At 46.4% G+C, this 19437-nt stretch overlaps 2 protein-coding genes across 6 annotated transcripts in view; one reads left to right on the forward strand and one right to left on the reverse strand.

The window, feature by feature from the left end:
• The window catches only part of trak1a (trafficking protein, kinesin binding 1a), a 34973-nt gene extending 24951 nt beyond the window's left edge, over positions 1–10022 (forward strand). For all 5 annotated transcript variants that reach the window (XM_062539619.1, XM_062539614.1, XM_062539615.1 and 2 more), the window contains 6 exons: positions 416–492; positions 752–976; positions 1376–1716; positions 3899–4342; positions 5954–6056; positions 7159–10022. In XM_062539619.1, coding sequence (XP_062395603.1) covers positions 416–492; positions 752–976; positions 1376–1716; positions 3899–4342; positions 5954–6056; positions 7159–7960 — 1992 coding nt within the window. In that variant the 3' untranslated portion in view covers positions 7961–10022. The remainder of the gene's footprint in view (positions 1–415; positions 493–751; positions 977–1375; positions 1717–3898; positions 4343–5953; positions 6057–7158) is intronic.
• A 3359-nt stretch (positions 10023–13381) lies between these two features.
• ccka (cholecystokinin a) lies at positions 13382–15301 on the reverse strand. Its single transcript, XM_062537855.1, has 3 exons — positions 15225–15301; positions 14013–14292; positions 13382–13671 (listed from the first exon to the last, which is right to left on the reverse strand). The coding sequence occupies exons 2-3, from the start codon at positions 14290–14292 to the stop codon at positions 13535–13537; spliced, it is 417 nt and encodes a 138-aa protein (XP_062393839.1). The 5' UTR covers positions 15225–15301; the 3' UTR covers positions 13382–13534.
• Between the last annotated feature and the right edge of the window lie 4136 nt (positions 15302–19437).

Raw genomic sequence — 19437 nt, forward strand, 5'->3', positions numbered from 1 at the left:
TCTCAGAGTGGAGCGGTTCCCTCTAGTGGGGAATAGAGAGACATGACGGGTGGATGAACAGGAGGACTTTTTTTTGTGCCCATCTTCAGTAATGCCTTTCTTTTGTGACTAGGAAGATCATCGATTAAAAAATAAATAACCACACACACACATACAATAATCATAAACAGACCTATAGCAGCAGGCCGCAATGGGAAATGTAACATAGAACCAAAATCCAAAAAGAATTTCGCTTTACCATTTTGCCGGGTTGATGGGGTCAGGAGGGCCTTGAAAATTCCCCACCTCTAAAGGGGATGACAGAAAAAGTTTGAGAACCACAGGTTTAAAGGGAGAGAGGTCGTAACCCTACCCTGCATGGCCCTGACTCTAGTGCTGCCCTCTGCTGTCTGACAGTGGTATTGTTCTCTCCTAGGATTCCTTGGCTGCAGAGATCGAGGGCACCATGAGGAAAGAGCTGCAGATGGATGATCCTGACGTAGAGGAGCACAAGTATGTCAAACATTCATGTCACATATTTGGTCTGTAACGACCTCTTCTCTTTTCAGTGTACTTCTTAAAGTGGGACAATATCCTCCTCAAGTAGTAATGCGGCTTATGAAACTGCCATATGCAGATGGTCAAAATTCACATTGTGTTGGTCTATAACATTAGTACTGCAAAGTAGAATCTATTTGCCATGGCGAGGAGACGCTGATCTGCTCTGTGGATCCTCATGTGTGTGTGTGTGTGTGTGTGTGTGTGTGTCCAGGCTGCAGCCCAAACGTGTCTTCCAGACGGTGCGTAACGTCAACCAGACGGTGCGGCAGCGCTCCATGGGCCCGTCCCCCATGAACATCCCGGGCTCCAACCAGACGTCCTCCATCAACTCGCGGCGCTCCAGCTGCGTCAGCACGCCCCGCTCCAGCATGTACGGAGGCACCATGGACAACCGCACCAGCAGCGTCATCCTGGAGGCCCACACGCCCGAGGACCGGTCAGTCTCAACACCTCACCTCACCTCACCTCACCTCACCTCACCTCACCCATCTCTGCTGGCCCCTCTGTCCAGTACTTATGTCCACCTCATAGGTAGAGCTGTTACTGTTAGAATCACAGTGAAGGTGAGGGATTGAGAATGTTGCCCTGAACATAGAGTGGCACTCACTGGCTTTAGCCAAAATTGCCAACTACTTAAATGGAAACTGTTAAGGAACCTGTATAGCAAAATAAGGGAATAGTTGCTATCCTTTAAATGCCAAGTATTTAAAGTAAACATGTGATGAGCTCAGTGGTCAGTTTCTGAGGTGAGATGTTCCTGTCTAATAGAAGTGTGTTCTTTGTGATGACCGTGTTGGCCGTGTGTCTCTCCCCGTCTGTTCTGATTGGGCAATAGGTCGGACGACTCCAACAGGAAGCAGGCGGGGACCCCCGGCACGCCGGGCTCTCGGGACCTGGAGGCGGCGCTGCGGCGACTGACCCTGCGGCGGGACAACTACCTGAGCGAGCGCCGCTTCTTCGAGGACGAGCGCGAGCGCAAGCTGCAGGAGCTGTCGGAGAAGGAGGCGCTGTCGGAGGGCCGGGGGAGCGAGGAGGGGGACGGCGGCGCGCTCACGCCCACCGACAGCATCATGTCCCTGGGACTGTCCTCGCTGCACTCGGGCCTGTCCGGCTTCTCCTTCTACGCGCCGCGCTCCTACCTGCCCGAGAAGCTGCAGATCGTTAAGCCGCTGGAAGGTGACCTCACTGGCCGCCGCCGCTCTCTCTATCTCTACCTCTCCTCCTCCTCTTCCTCCTCCTCCTCCTCCTCCTCCTCCTCTTCCTCCTCTTCCTCTCCCTCTTGGCCCCCCTCCCCCACTTCCCTCCCCGCCATGCTGCTGAGCTCTCTGTGGTCACTGGTGCACCAGGACACCGTGTCCCTGGGCAGGCACTACTCCTTCTACTTCCGCCACACACAGCCACACTGCCTGTTTGAGATCTGAGAGGCCTCCGAGGGCCACTCAGACTGTTTTATCTCTTTTCAAAAAGCCACAGCACTTTAAAGTTCAAAGGTCAAACTGCCTTCGTTGATACGGTGTCCCTGAAAAGAATGTCATTAGCCATATTAGCAGTTAGCCATACTGGTTCAATGTCCAACCCACATTAAACACACGTGGTACATTTTTTTGTACTGCTTTATGTTAGTGTCCAAAATGCTGTGTGAAGACCTACGTGTCTTTTTCTGTTAAAAGAATGTCTTCCGCCGTAGCATTTGTTTAACTCTTGTCTTCCATTCTTTAGTTGTGTGTCAACAGCAGCCTACCCTGTTGTGGCAGTACAATTATTTGTATTTGCTCCGTAGCAATTGTTTAGAATGAGATCAAGTGTTTTTGATGTACAGGAGACAATATTTATTTTTAGTCACTAGTTGTCATTTATACATGTTATTTCTATGCACTTTATGTTGGTATGTAGCTTTTGTGACCAGCACCAGTGATTCAGTGGTGATAATGCACCTTTGCTCTTTATGCCCCCTTGTGATACAAAGAGGTATTGCTCCTAGAATACAGTGCTCTGATCATACATACATACAGTATAACTGTATTTGTATCCCATGATTAGAATCACAGGGATTTGTGTGATAAAAGCTTTAACATTCAATTTCACATGTGAAGATTTGTGTTGTGTAATAGTCATTTGAAGGTCTTATGGATGTTGGATATGTAGGACAGCGCATTGTGCTGTTTCTACTGTAGCGCCCAGTCTGGTTTTGGGTTGTCATTTCAGCGCTGTGGTGCATGCTGGTCTGCTATCTGACTGGTTAGGTACCGAGGTCCCCTCCGTTAACTCCATCTCCAGCACTTTGTTTGTTCCCTCTCCCCTTTGCACTGACAGAACTCATGTATGTTGTTCTTCAGTCACCTGACATTGTGTGGCTGTATTTTGTGTTGTCCTTAAATTTTCTCACCCTGTCTTTTGAGTGTGTTCATTTTTTGTTGAGAATTTGCCAATAAAATCTTATTATAATTTTCTCACCATGTTTATTTTTTGAGTTTTTCAACTGTGGCCGTACCTAACCAGTGCATAGATGACATTCTCACATTATTAATATCAGAGATATGATTTTGTGACAAGTAACCAGTTATGTTTGGTGTAGGAGTATATTTTTATGTGGGAGTGCATGTACTGTATGTATTTGTAAGTATGCACGTGTGTGTGGGTGTGTGTGTGTGTCCGCGCGCACGCACATACAATGGTGGATGTCTGTTTTCATATGCGTAGTTGTATGCATTGATTTGCACCCCACCACCTGACAAGTCTGAATGCTAACATGTCAAGGTACTGTATAAGAGGGGTTTTACTTCCACAACTAATATAATCCACTTTGAAACAATTCCTGGAAATTCCAAGTGTATGAGGCTCAGAAGTGCTATTTTTTCCCTACACACCACTCGTCAGCCGTCTGATCACATGGTACCGACACCGTTAAAGTGAGTGTTGCGGGGGGGCATGTGTGGGCATGTCCCAGCATGTGTGTGGTCATGCCAGCGCTCTACTCCATACATACTGCCCTGAGTGCTGATTTTCCAGATGGCACTGTGGCTGATTTCTCTACGGGACCTGATGTTCACAACTTAAGTTGAAAACAGAACATCTTTTTTCATGTAATGAATAGAAGTATTCTCTGGTTGCCATCGTTTCTTTGGCGATGTTTCCTTTGACAAACAACAACTGCAAAACATCCTTCACAGGATACGCGTATTGTGGAGTAAGAACTGTTCAATTCAGCCGAGAACGCTTTAAACTATCTTTCAAGTTTCCTCTTTTACTCTTTTAAGTAATACTTTTACAATTCGTTAGCTAATTGCAGTGTTCTGATCACTAAATGCCAAACTGTTTCTCTCCTCTCTCCTTCTGGTTTTGCTCCTGTCTCTCTCAGGTTCGGCCACGTTGCACCACTGGCAGCAGCTGGCTCAGCCCAACCTGGGAGGCATCCTGGACCCGCGGCCCGGTGTGGTCACTAAGGGCTTCCGGCCGCTGGAGCTGGACCTGGAGGAGGTGTACCAGTTCACCGACCTGGAGGAGGACGAGTCTGGGGAGCGCTCGTCCCTGCTGGGCCTCTCGGTCGCCGGTCACCTGAACCGCCACCGCCTCTGCCGCAGCCGCTGCTCGTCCACCTCGTCCCTGGCCAGCGAGAACAACAACACGCCGCTCCACAACAACAACAACAGCGGCACCTTCGGCGGCGCCCACGACCACGACGACGACGGCCTCGGCCAAGAGCCGTCAGCAGGGGCCACCACGGCGTCGGCCGCAGGGACAGGAAATGGCCAGGTGGCCACAGGAAGTTTGGAGAATGCAGAGGCTGCAGGCTTGTCCTCCGGTGAGGGTGTGCTCTAACCCCTCCCCCCCTCCCTCCCTCCCTCCCTCCTCCCCCCCTCCTCTTCTCAGCGCAGCACACAGGCCAGGAGCGACCCCCACCCACCCCCACCCCTCCTCAGCAGGACTCAGGGCCAGTGGGGGGGCTGTTGTGTTGGCGGCTGGGCGAGTGTTCTGGGTCTCCACGTCATCACGCTGACACACACGTCACCCACATCACCCCCACCCTCAGATGCCTGGCGCCATACTTCATTGAGTATATTTGCATTTTATTGTTTCATTTCCTCGTTTTTGCATTCTAATCGCATCTGCCCTCTCTCAGACCTCAATCAAACCATATGTTTCAGTCCATACTTTCAAAAGCCCTTTCCTCTCCTCAAACAATTCAAAGCAGGAGAACTGAGAACAGTGAAAAAGGATATTCTTTTAATAGATCTTTTTTACAACCTTTGAAGTGCCTCTTGATGAGTGATTCCAGATGGGTAATGTGGCTCTTCACTGCTAGCAGTGCTTCACTTGCCAATAAGCATGCTGTTCTCTATTGAACCTCATGCCTGTAATAAGCCATGTTTGGAAGCTGTTTTCAAAGGCATCCTGATCATTTCATTCTGACTTGTTTAACAATCCTAATATCATTCGTGACTGGCATAGCATTTAAAAGAAGGGAAAAGAATATCTTTTCAAGCAAAACTTTTAAATTGATCTGTTCTCATTCTTATCTGGGATTATAATGATTTCAGCTCTCTTTGATCTCTATTGCAATTTGTTCTCTTCCCCCAGATCTTACCTTATCTTAGCTTTGCATTTATCTCCGTCTAGTCTACAGCTCATCTGATGCTGTATTCAATAAGACAGAATACGATTTTGCTCTGTTTTTCTCTTCTCTCTTTATCTGTTGATTTGTTGATGTATTTCACATAAATGCACATACACAAATCTCTCACTACAACCAGATCCCCTTTCTGAAGTCCACTTCAGTAAAAAAAAAATATTCCACTCACTCACACACACACACACACACACACACACACACACACACACACACACACACACACACCACTCATAGCCCCCCACACTTAAAATACACTGGAGTTATGCACTATTAAAAGCAGCATGTGTACATCCTCACATGACTCGGGGACGTCAGCATCACTTAGGCTCAGCGGCACACACACACACACACACACACACACACACACACACACACACACACACACACACACACACACACACACTTTTCATCTGTCATCTCTGTGCTACATACCTTGTGAATCACACTCATTGTTTTCCTCTCATTCTCCTCTCCAAGGTGATGTTCCATCCATGTTTCCCGCATGCTTGGGGTGTAGAGGTGTTCAAAGTCTTGCTTACTGCTCACTTCTCTTGCAGCATAGGTCATAAAACTGCAACAGAAAAACAGGAATGTAGCAGTAATGTAACGGAAGATATTTGAATACATCCGAGTCAAACATTTTTAAAACAAATCGTTTGGGAAATCCTCTGATGCAGTTTTAAGTTCCTGCTTGTGTCTTTGGGAGTACAGTATGTACAGTACTGTATGTGCTGGGTGAGGGGAGCAGTGTAACAGACTGACGGGTGGCTTGTCTCTCTGCAGTGCATTTCCCTGGGAAGTGCCAGTCCCACACCAGCTCCACCTACACCTTCACCACCTGCCGCATCATGCACCCGTCGGACGAGTTGACCAGAGTCACACCCAGGTGAGCACACATATACACACACACACACACACACACACACACACACACACACACACACACACACACACACACACACACACACACACACACACACACACACACACACACACACACACACACACACACACACACACACACACACTTATACTCTCTCATACACACAGAATGAATGAAATGTCCAGTTTTATAAACACTCTGTTAATGTGTCTACACAAATAAACTGAAGATGCCAGTAAATCTTGGCACCAGGAGCACACACAGCACATAGTCATCACCACATTCATCTTCACAATGGAACAAAGCCGTGTACACCATCAAGTCTTCCACTGAGAGAATATTCCCATTGGCTCCCCCAGGTCATGTGATGAGGAAGACGAGGCGGTGCTGTATCACTTGTTTCTCAGGGCAGACATAGAGCAGGCGCATTGAGCCCTGCCCTCGGGGTGAGCCTGCGCCACATGGCTTGCCCATTAGGGCGTTGGAGGTCATGGGTGTGTGTTGCCCTTTAACAGTTTGTGTGGCTCCCTAACCCCAGAGCAGTGCCCGTCTAAAGTGTGGGGCACTCGCTGCCCACTGTCTGTTCCAGCATGATTTAGCGCCGCTCTTACAGAACCGGACTAGTGGCGCATGTGAAAAAGGAGAGAAAGAAGAAAACCAAGCTAACTCCTACTGTACAGAGCAGTGTTAGGGAATAGAAGCAAATTCATGCTTTTTCATTTTAACGCTGACTCAACCTAAGTCCTTTCAATGGTTTTATGAATGAAAATAGAATCTGATTAACATGGCGGAGGGTCAATAGACCTCTTTCTGTTTTTAATTAACTGATGACTAATACTTTTAATGTGGTTAAATTGCCTTGAATTACTGGAATGTTCTGCCGTGTGAATGCAACACTTTTTGGTGCATGTCCATCCTGGAACTACAATACCATGCTTTAGCTTGTAACTATTTGAACTCTGTTACAGGAGTAATTTCACATCCTGAAGCTTTAACAACAAACAGCTGCTACTACTGAACCATGTTTGAATCTGAGACCACATTTTCAGGGACTTATTTTGTGAATCTCTCTCTCTCTCTCTCTCTCTCTCTCTCTCCTCCTCAGTCTGATGTCCGGTCCCACTGCCTCGTGTGTGTTGACCTCCAGCGTCCTCCGTTGCTCCTCCACGCCCGCCTCCACCCCCTGCACCCCGCGGCGCCTCAGCGCGGCCGAGTCCTTCACCAACCTGCGCGACTCCACCAAGACCACCAGCACCTCGCTGGGCCTGGTGCGCATGCTGCAGGAGAGCGGCATCTCCGCCGCCGTCTACGACCCCTGCAGCTGGGACCGCGCGGCGTCGCATCCTGCCGACTACGCCAACCCCAGCCACGCCCCCGCCGAGCGCGCCGTCGGCCAGGACTCCAGGCGCGGGACGGACACGCTCCCCTCCACCCCGCCCAACTCCCCCACCAGAGCCAAACGCAGCAGCCACATGGCCGCCCCCCCGTTTGACTACAGCCCCTCGGCCCCGCCCTACGACAACTTCCTGGCCTCCAAGCCGGCCAGCTCCATCCTGAAGGAGGTGCGCGAGGCGGAGAAGCAGCAGCACGCGGACGCCGAGGCCCAGGCGGACGCCAGCGTGCACAACCTCCGCCTGCTGGACAAGGTCAAGCGCCTGGGCGTGGCCCCCCGCCCTCTGACCCTGGGGCCGTTCTGCGGGGGGCTGCGCCGGCCGGGGGGGGCACACGCCATGGTCACCAGCCCCATCGGAGGCCTTCCCACGCTCAACGCTGGCATGCGGCGGAACCGCAGCTACCCGGCCATGGTGGGGGCCAGCATGGCCATGAAGGGCCTGGGGCCCGAGAGCGGGACAGAGCTGCTGCTGCCCACTCCGCTACCCAAACAGACTAGCCTGAACCGAGAGTGAATGTTGCCTTTCCGTTGCTCCCCATCATCAAGCCCCTCCTCTCCTTTGAACCACAGCGTGTATACAGGATGTAGAACGTTACCTTTGTGACAAATCCACTTTGTGCCTGTGGGGGAACTCTCTGAACAGATTATTTTGTATAAGTGCCCCTGAATCTTGTTTATTTTTCTCTCTGAAACATTGAGATGTGTAAATGGACATAACCACGATACTAATAAGCCAATTGAGTTTGAGTTGTGGGTTTAAGAGCTTCATGTAGCACATTTGCTGTGGAGATGGCCTGGAGATCACCAAAACGTGGTGGTCGTCTACTAAAAAGCACTTTTGTCTCTCTTGTTGGATAGGGAATGTGACCATGATCCCATAATGCATTTCTGTGTACCTCCTCTTTTGCCCCAGGCTCTCACTCCATCCTGGGGCTGCAGCACTGTGTTCTTACCCTTGTGCCCTTACCCTGTCTGGGGCAAGAACTAGTACCCCTCACAAGGGGCATGTAGTTACAAATGAAGCACCTTAATGCAAACGCTACATTCAGAGGTGAGGGTCACCTTGCTTCTCTCTAATTGCCAAGTTGTTCAAGAAAGAGAAGCTACTAACACTAACCCCAGCCCATAGCGCTGGCAGGAGTAGTAGGCCATGGTTAGACTTGCGACCTGAGAGACATGTTTTGTGGACACCAGTCTCAGCAGGTATGGTGGGAATGCAGATAAGGCCCTCGTCTCTGTCCTCGACAGCCTCGTTCCCATATCTCCACAGGGTGGCTGTGCAGCCCTGATGCTGGTGACTTGGGTTTGTGCACAGGATCTAACTAAAGCCTGATCTTAACAACATGATTTTAAGGGCAGCATCACAAACATGAATTTGTTGCTAAACTTTAACAAAGCAAGTCTTTGCAATGCACGCCAACCCTGCTGGTCCCCTAACTCTCTGTCTCCAAGTTCAACTTAGCAGTTCAAGATGAGGCTAACCGCAGGGTGTCTGTACTAAAGGATCATGCCGTTTCAGCTTGACAAAGCAAACAATTCTGAGGGTTTCTTTTTGTTTGTTTGTTTGTCTGTTTATTTTTTTAACCGACCAACCTAATTTATAAGGGTGTGTATGTGTGCGTGTGTGAACATATAATCTGTACAAACTAGTTTATGTTAAATCGGCTCCTCTAAATCCAGAATCCATGACTTGAATCCTGAAACGGTGGCCACACAGCAGTGAGTAGAGCCTTTTCAGGCCACCAGGTGGCAGTGCAGTGCAGTGCAGTGCTGAGCTGTGGTGCTACAGCTGAGAGGAGGCTTATCAGAGGCTCATGTATTACTCAAGCGCGTGCTAACTGTACCTCCCAGTTCACCTGTACATGGACTACACTACAAGCGTCACAAAGGTTATACATTTCTAGGTGTGCCCGGCCCCTAACGTAATCGTCCTAGTGCCTGAGATTCAAGTTCATGTCCTCTGACTGTCAACATTTTTGGTGTCTTCTGCCTCAGTGTGGGACGATTGGCATTAACACTGGACCTGAGGCACGCGCACGGCATCTGCTCAGTGTTCTCAGATATAGCGGGTTCTAAGCAAGGCTAATGCTTGATCCCAGATCACGGTTGCATAGTACTCAAACTGTATAACATCAGCACATGTGCCGCAGTGCTAGACATCAATTCTTTTCTTGTTATTATTTGTTTGTGTTACGTTAAGTAAAAAGCAAAAAGAGATTTGTCTGCTGAAGATTGTGTGTGCGCACTTATCATCTGTAACTTGAATATGTGTTTTGAATGTAGGCTACTGCAATGCAGACAGTGGTGTCCAGAACTGCTCATCCATTCAAATGACAATTTTAATATGTTGTACCACAAAGGGAACTATGCCACTTGTACATTGTAAATGGTCAATTATGCAATGAGTTTAGTCTTGCTAACTTTTTTTTTCTAAAAAAGCAACAAACTAGACTATAAAAAGAGGAAGCGGATGGGAATGATGTAACACTGCTGAAAGGCATTTAAGGGAGTTCTACATTCTGACACCTCCAAAACTGTTGGCAGAAACATCGATCAATAAATCAATGATACGACTTCTCCATGTGTGACCTTTTGTTTTGCACTGTTCTGTTCAATTTTACATTTCATTTATTTTTTTCTCTGCATTCAGATGATTTAAGAGTTACAATAGTGTTCTGTTATTAAAGGTTGGTTTTGCACTGTTCTGAGCTTCAACCCCCTCTGAATTCTGAAATCCATATTCATTAATCTCCACATGAACAAGGTATATACCCCTACTGGCCTGAAATGGAGTGATTCTATTACAGTTTTTCACAGTTGCTCAAACACTAAACCCCATTCTCTGAATCAAATTCTCAAATGTCTGAACACATTTATTGAATTGCTCCCTTTTTTGGCAAAACCATAGACTACTTTCACCCATTTCACCCATTTTACCAAACTCATTAACCCTTTTTGCAAAACTGTGAACACATTGTGCATTCTGATGCACTTCTTAATTATATTGATAACCAAACAATGCAGAAGTTGAACACAATTAGTGCACAGTTGTCTCCATTTGAACACTACCACTCAAAATTGATAACACTTCTGTCTAATGATGTGACAACCAATATAAGTCAGTTCAGAGTTGACAGAGACGCAGGGGACAACAAGTGTGTGTTACAGTAGAAGTGGGGTACAAGGAAGAGGAGGGTGCAGGTAGGAGGAAGAGGATGAAGAGAAAGACAGAGTCCCAAGAGTTGCAATACTGTAAATGATGATATTTGGGCAACAATCATTGACCATGTTCTGGTTCATGGAATGCCAATGAGAGAAGCAGGACTTCATGGTCCAACCCAACATCAGTGGTTTCTCTGTGGCGTCAATAATCCAAAGATTCAGACTACAGAAGAGAAATAGCGTAAATGTCCATTATCATACAGTACAGTAATCACTGAACATCCACTGTTACACACTTACTACCCTTTGAGCTCAACTCTGAGAGAGTGAAAGAGCTGAGTTATCAGGATGTCCAAGTAAGTCTAAATTTAGGCACAATACAATATTACAGTATTGCATACTTACAGTACTATCAGAGTCTGTGGCATCACAGTACAAATCATATTCAGTACAGTATCAGTCTGTCTTTCTGTTCACTTACAAAACTATTGATTTATATCTTCATATAGGCTAGAGGATATGAGTAGAGAGTGATGTAAGTCCTTATTCTTTATTTTCATTGTGATATTTTATTTTTCAAATTAGAATGAATACAATTCCTCCAGGAGCCATAAACCCTGCCCTGAAAACTGTGTCTTCCATTGTTTGGTGTATTGTCTTATCACTGCTCTGCAGGAGTGTAATTTTGCCTGATGTGTTCAATGATTTGAGACCATTAGTTAGTTTTGAGCAAAGTTAAAAGTGTTTTGAGGTGATTGTTCAGTTTTGCAACAAGATTGAAGGGTTTCGAGAATGTAGTTTGAGAAATGAGTTTTGTGTTCACAGTTTTGAGAAAAGGTAAAGAGTTCTGAAAAAGGTGTTCTAGCAATTGTGAAAAACTGTAACATGGGCATATCAACAGTATTAATCCATGTGGTGAGACCCCAGGGGTGCGTGTTGTAGCAGTAGTACACAACTCTTAGCATCCCCTTGACTTCCATTTAGACCACGATAACTGGCACAGATTTTCATAACATTACTGATGAAATTTTAGTTAATTACTGAGAACAGGGGAGTACCTCAGAATATTGTTTTCTAAGAACACATTTTGTAAAGCTTAACTTTTTCCAAACGGTTTATTGATGTTTCATATATGACTTCTATGACTTTTTCAACCAAAGAACTGTTGGTTGCTTAACAAGTTACCTTAACTACATTTATTTGTTTCTATATGTGAAATAGTCTAATTTTGGATCGCCCCAAAGTGACTGTAGCACTTTTAGATTCTGCTGGTCCATGGCTAGCATGACAATGGGTGATGGGTAACCAGCAATGAGCACTTTAGACACTGATGACCTTCACGCTGTAGTCCTCGGCTGCGCTCTTGCGGAGGTGTGTGTCCAGAATGTGTCCAGAAGCGCGTAATGAATCAGCCCCCGCATCATTTAAGAGGTGACCGCTTATTCAGGCGATGGTGCTGCGTGTTCAAGACTCATTTGCATACGGCAGAGATGGCCACTTCTCCACGGAGAGCACCAGAATGAGAGGTGTAATAGCCTATGTGTAGAGTGGTCCACCCTGTGAGGACATGACTGAGGAGGCAGTTCAGACCTCCACTTGTGGCCTTAATTTAGTCACAACATGGAGGCATGTCAAGTGGGGAGAATAACATTCAATTATAAATAAACTATTCATTGTAAAACTAACGTTCCAGAGATGTGAAACAGTGTGAAGAGCAACAGGGTAGAATGAGTGCATCAAATTAATTAAATTTGCTGATATTCATTTCAGTATTCAATCTGGTATGGGCTAGATATTCTTTTCTTAGGCCTATTCAGGCTTTTACCTGGTGAAGCTCTCCCCTTACGTTACCATATGCTTCTAAAACACAATTCACAAATTAAAAGTATAGGTCACAATATATTTTTTTGTTCTGTTTTGTTTTGTTTTCAAAAACATTGTAACCCATTTTACACAGTGTGCACCACATATTTTATTGTGGACTTGCGATATGGAGGACAGGGTTGTCATCTCTCTTTGTTGCTGTAGGTTAATTGTGCAGCAGACGTAATTGCCCAGCCCTGCTGTCCATCTCATTGGTTTGCTCTCCGTTTCCATAGCCATGCGTTTTATTGTTAAACAAAATGGGACAAAAAGCCCTCTCATTGTTGAGCACCTGTGCGATTATGTGCTACCTTCCCGTGTTTTGTGTCCCTCTAATAGGTCTCCCGCGCTCCGCACAGACGCCTGCAACGTTTGTTAATGGGGCGTTGTAATGGTAAACGTAGCGCGCGCGCAGTTGTCTCGTGTGTCCTCACGTGGTGGCGGTGGTGGTGAGTGAGTGAGCGATGCTATTATGTGCACAGCGGTCTATCCCTCCGGCCTCTTTTAAAGAATGAGATCTGGAGGAAGCTTTGTTTTGTCCGCCTTTTAATGCTAGCATTGAGTGATGTTGCTGCAAAGGGTCAATCAGGGAGATCCGGTTGCAGTGAAGCTCATTAAATGTTATCTTTGCACATTGTCCCCCCAAACAACACTGAATTATTTGCTTTGCAATCAGAGCTTCTTAAAAAGAGCAACCAGTAGCAGCCCTGGGGCCACCTGCGTTTATAGCAAAGCTACCATGTCATTCCTATGCTGAAGTGTCTCTTTTGAGGGACCACTGATGCCCACTGATGCACACATCTCTATATTGAGTTTGGAAGTGAAACATGAAAACACACTCTAAATAAATAATAAACATTCTCACAACTTGTTTTTCTGCAAAAGTCTGTATGTGTACTCATATTTATATATTGCATTATATTCATTATACAAACAAATTTACATCGAATGTATCGTAAATAGAGTTTTCAGACAATGATTTCCGAGACAGCAAATGTGATGAATCTCTGCTTCCTGTACAGGTGGGGCGGGGGACGGGGCGGTGGCGGGCGGGCGCTGGCTCTTATGAGGAGTACTCGTACTCCTCGGCGCTCCGTCGGCCAAAGTCCATCCAGCCCATGTAGTCGCGGTCCTTTATCCGGTGGCTGGCGGCCGGCCCACTGGCTCTGCTGGTCAGCACCGAGTTCCTGCGGGATGCACCTGAGGCCAGGAGAACACATCACTGTGAGTTGCTGTCCAGCTGTAGGGATTAGCTCTTGTTCTGATAAGCATTCCCTTTCCGTGACACCAATGCAGTTTTCATGAATTCCTTATGAATTCCTGACCCGTCCTGAGTCATCAGTAGTACAGTACTTGTGATTTTCTGTTCAGTGGCCGTAGTCTTTAAGGACTATGGTGTTTTAAGACACAGAATAAGGCAGCCCTAACCTGCTCACAAGTCTAAATAAAGACGTCTGAATTCAGGTGTGTGTGTGTGTGTGTGTGTGTGTGTGTGTGTGTGTGTGTGTGTGTGTGTGTGTGTGTGTGTGCAGGGGCCCCACCTTTCCTAGCGATGAGCGTGGCGATGAGCTGGTGGAGGCTGGTGCGAGGGTCTTGCTCCTCCTCGTCCTCCATGACGGCTGCTTTGGTGAAGGGCAGGAGAGCTCCGCTGGGCACCGGCGCCGAGCGGGCGTGACGCTTGTGGAGTGCGGCCGCCGCTGCCCGGGAGACGGCCCCTGTGCGGCCGTGCCCTTCGTCCTGTGGGGGGTGGGCTGGGAGCCCCAGGCAGCCACTGCTGGAGAGAGCCGCCAGCAGCACACACACACAGATACCACAGTTCATCTGCATACGCACGCGCACACACACACACACACATACACACACACACACACACACACACATACACACACACACAAAGATTAATGTGTCGTCATTAACATGATGATTTTCAAAGAATATAATACCTCAGTTTAAACTGATTTACAAGGAATGAAGTCTGTGATGGTACAATTTGAAATGTTACATAGAGGGCAATGATTCCAAAACAGATGTGCCTTAATATCAGATACATAATATATTTGGAATTGGTTGCCAAGCCTTTATGAAACATAGTCTCATTAGAGGAAATTACTCTATTGACACCTTTTTTTCATTAGAACAAGATCAGCTGATTGAAATTAAATATTAAACAGGGCCAGACGGCTCTAATTGTACCCTGTGTAAGTCTTCCTCTGTAACTCTCAGGGGAGAGGAGAGTAATGAAACCGGTTATATCATGTCAAGAACTGCTTTCTGCTCCAATCAGCCTGCCATGATCTCCCAAAGGACAATGAGATCTAGTGCTTTTTGGATGCAATGCTGGTTGAATGTGATGCAGAAATGTTACTTTTTCTCAAAAAGCTGTGCTAAATCTTTACTCTTGTGATAAATCTTTAAAATCATGGTATTGAAAGTCACTGCAATATCAGTTACAGCCTGAAATCTTTTTGATCACATAAAATGTGTTTATTTACATTTATTCAAATGTTATATTAAATTCTATACCGATCATTCTGTCAAAATAGATAGACAAATGTGCAGAAATAATCACAAATAATTTCAGAATTGGCAGAATAAGTGTCTTAACTGTAAGAATCACTTAAGTAAGAATGTAAGAATCACTTACAGTTAAGACCAAATATAAAAGGACTTATTCATGTGCACTCACATACACACATAGCCTACACACACACACAAACCCACAGGCACACATGCTCAGTCAGAAAGGCTCTTACCTTCAGTCGGTGCTGAGAGAGAGAGCAGAGGAGAGCAGAGGAGAGGGAGAAGAAGCGCACTGTCCGCTGTACCACTGAATGAGAGAAACTTCAGAGGGGAGAGTAGGGCCGGCTGTTATATACTGGAGAGGGGGGGAGAGGGTGGGGGGACTCGTATGGCCTGCCTGCCGAGTGTTTGCGCAGTTCTGACGCAGAGATGGGTTGCTCCATACAGCCGCACACGCACACACTTACAAATACACATGCACACATGCACAAGTACTTCATTGACCTAACTAATGTCACAGCTATCTCCATATTTGGACACATTTAGAAGTTCATATTGCTTTAGTGCGGAAGCTGTTTGCAGGCTCTTGCATCATGTGATATACTATGTACTGTACATATCATACTATGTCATTTTATATTATGTTATTATATCTTAATCAAGCTTTTAAAGCCTTTTATGTGACTCAAATAAGGACAAGAATTTACCTGAATGTGTAAAATGATTGTTTTATAGTCCATTGGATGTGAAGCTCTTTGCTCATTTCAAATGATATTGGTATCCTAAAACCTCACTAATTTTGGCTTCCTCCAAAGTCTCTTTAGGAACCATACTGACTAATTAAAAACTTGATTGAAAACTTGACTCTGAAAAACCTAATGTGTGAAAATATGGTGCCAGTGTGTGATGTCTTGTGTTGACCCCCCCCCCCCCACACACACACACACACACACACACACACACACACACACACTGCCCCCCCCCCCCCCCCCCAGTTGTTTAACTTCCTGTCACGCTCCTGAGTGCCACTGGACTTGGCACACACACGTCTTGTCTGGTAGACGAGGACATGAGTGGGAGCCGTGGAGATGATGGATTGTGTGTTGACTGGCCAGTGTGTGTGGGACACCAGAGCGAGGTGAGGAGGCTCGTCCAGCAGAAGGCACTGATGAGCCTGCGTGTCAGCAGATGCTGAGCCCCGTGATCAAACGCTGGCTTGGGCTGAGATGAAGAGGAGCGAGCGAGAGCCACACTGTTGAGAGGAAGGTCACCCAGAGGTAAATGAGCTCGCCCGACTCTTTCCTTGGCCTTTGAAACTTGGCATCGCCGGGCGGCGTGATCTCCGCGGCTTTGAGGCGGATCTGCACGCGCTGACGTGAGTGGCGTGTATGAGAGGGCATCCATGTGCCACCTCACGTAGCGCAGAGGGCCTCGCCCGTGAAACCCCCTCACTGGGATTAGCGCTGGGATTAGCCGCTGGGCTGGGGGAGGCGCCGCTCGCCGTGCTCCGGGCCCGTGACTGCTGGAGGAGCTCCTCAGAGATGGCTTGACGAGGCGCGAGGCCGCCGCTCAATAATTCATGTGGCCCCCAGGAGTGGCGACGTGTGTCCTTTCATGTCCATAACACAAAGCAACATGCTATAGGCATTCACATACCTGTGGAGCAGAGAAGAGGCACTATAGAAAACCCAGAGACCTCTGCAGAGATGATGTGTTAATGAGACTCAGAGGATGAGTTATGATGTCTCGTGAACCTTCTTCCAAGACCACTGTCACGTGGTGTCGTGACCATAGAAGGGAACAGGGTTCAAGTTTAAATATAAAATGTGGTAGGAGCATCAGTATAGGACTAATTACTAGGTGCCACACTAATTGCCATGTGCTTCATCTAATTACGATGTGCTCAACATGAAAGTGATCGAGACTAAATTGCATTTTGATAGAGTCACAACCCTAGCAGTTCCACTGAAGCCCCTGTCCATATCAGAAAAGACACTGTGCAAAAATGAGAACTTGAAGATGAGGGGAGGTGAGGCATATTTATGGAAGTGTCGCATCTTCTGAATTCATTACTGCTCTGATTTGCTGGAAGTGTTTATTTCTCAAGATGTCCTCATTGCAGAGGAAAAAGAGCGAAGTAGGAACGCTGTCACAGGTGTTGGCATGAAATGAAATGGCCGACTTGTCTGCCTGTTCTTTATTTAAACTAGTGTTCTCTTTAGTGCTCCAGACTGCTGTGTGGACACTATGCTGCATGTGTCACCCCAGCTCTGCATTACTAGACAATAGAGCTGCTGCTGAGAAAAGGGGACCAGAGAGCCTCCAGCCTACTGCAGGTATCAACACAAACACCTGAGATGGAGGCCACCACGCACTATGGGCATGATCTATGAGAATCCAGATCTCCAAGCACTCACACAGTGCTGGTTCGTGAAAGGGAAATGAGTGCATTGACATCCACTCAGTGTTCTACTCAATTTGAAGGGATATTCTCTGTCCTCAGTCAAGGGGAATAAACGTGACAGGTGTGGACTGTGTTTCCTTCACATGAACAATACAGAAAACAATACAGCATAAATTAAACAAACATCAAACACACATTTTGACTGGGGCGTGGTTCTGTCTAGACTCTAGGGTCCATGAGAGAGACATCAAGATGTTATGGTCCCCATCCCATCCTACCAAATGAATTGAAAGAAACTGATTCTCAGATGTCATTACCCCCATACTGAGCACACAACCCTCTACGGCTTTTTCTCGGCAACAGAGCAGACTGCAGTCCTGTAAAAGTGTTTCATTTGACAGTCTATGAAATATCACAGCAATTGAGGTAAAGGAAGCACAGGCACATAAACAAACAGATTTATTGAAAATGTAAATATCTTGAGGCTGTTGTTTTCTTGGCCCTGAAATATTAATCCGAGTGGTCTGAAGATAGCATGGCTTTGAAATAAGTCTCTGACACTACTATAATACTATGTGCCAAAGTAAATTGCTCTGTAAGTGGGCTGGAGATGCATTGGCAGAATTAAAATGGGGGGTTCCGATCCTCTCATCTTATGCCATGGAGGCCCTTAAAACAGGAACTCAATATATGAAACCAGGGTTTATCCTTTTTCTCAGGTTTCAATAACCGAGTAACTACTTTTCTGTTACTTGGTTTCTCCACATGCCCTCGTGAACTGACATGGATTCAATTGCTGAAGAAATGTAACCACTATGTGTGACCAGCAATCCACCTGTCTGTCTGTCAATCGTGGAGTCATTTAATTGTCCCAACCGTCTAGCGGCCCTTTGAGCTGTCAGCGGACCACTGAACCCTCAACACAGCGTCCAGCCTTTCTTTGATACTCCCACATTGTTCACCAGAGTGTCTACTCTGTTTTCCTTCAACAATTACTGCTGCTCTGTTGAATGACTTGGACTAAGATGAGTTCTCTGTAAGTAAGTGTCTTCATACAAAACAGTATAACTGTAAAAATTTAATAGTTCCTTTCTATTTGATTACCAAGCATGAATGCTATGTGTTCATAATTTGCAATATTTCACCTTTTGCTATTTAATTTAACATTTCATAACTGAATGACCGCTGTTATAAATGCACCTCATCTTAATGCCTCTAACGCTTGAATGTGTCTGGTTATTCTCTCTCATGAGACGAATAGGGTTTCAGGCACAATATGACAGCAGCTTTCATTTCAGTCAGAACTCCGAGCTCAACCCAAAGAGCAGCCATTATTGTGTTTATTATAAGATGCTAGAGAAGCCTCTCCAGCTGGCACCACATGCTGCTCAATAAAGACCACCTACATCATGCTTACACAAAGCTGAGCTTCATTCTTATTGCACAATTGTATTGAAATGACTAGCGCTGAGATTAAATCACATGAGCAATAACAATCCCTCCACACTGGAAAAAAACATTATTCAATAAATGATTCTGTGGCAGGGCCCATCTTTTTGAGTGGCTACAGAGTGCGGGTCTATGAGTGTTGCAATTACCTCAAGTGCCTGAGTCAGGCAGACTGTGGCCTTTTTTCCAAGGTATTGTTCCGATCATAGATAGCGTTGGCATGCTCTGAGGATTCAATAGTCATGAGGCTAGGGCAATTTGGGTGGCCAGGGACCCCACACCCCAATCACTCCACAAGCAGTGGAAAGGAGGGGCGATGATTAATCGAGTTTCAAAACGAGACTGGGGGAACATCCTCCTCATCTAACAAATTACTTGTCTGAAGCCCCAAGTTCTGTAACTCAGTTGGTGGAGGAAAGTGCTAACCCCACACATGTGCTTGATTGAGTTCCGAAACCAGGTGGAGAGGTTTAACCTGCTCAGTCATCTCTCTTTAAAGAGAGAAGAGATTCTAAATGATTTCTAACCTGTAACACTTTTTGTCACATTCAGTAGATATCGCCTTACAATCCGCTAACCGTCCATTCTCTGAG

This window comes from Sardina pilchardus, chromosome 6 (assembly GCF_963854185.1).
Source record: "Sardina pilchardus chromosome 6, fSarPil1.1, whole genome shotgun sequence".
In the NCBI taxonomy this organism is placed as follows: Eukaryota; Metazoa; Chordata; class Actinopteri; order Clupeiformes; family Clupeidae; genus Sardina; species Sardina pilchardus.

Coding starts and splice junctions, on each gene's coding strand:
- ccka (XM_062537855.1), bottom strand. CDS start 14,292: ATGAACTGTGGTATCTGTGTGTGTGTGCTGCTGGCGGCTCTCTCCAGC. Junction 13,672..14,012: donor CACGCTCATCGCTAGGAAAG/GTGGGGCCCCTG, acceptor TCCTGGCCTCAG/GTGCATCCCGCAGGAACTCG.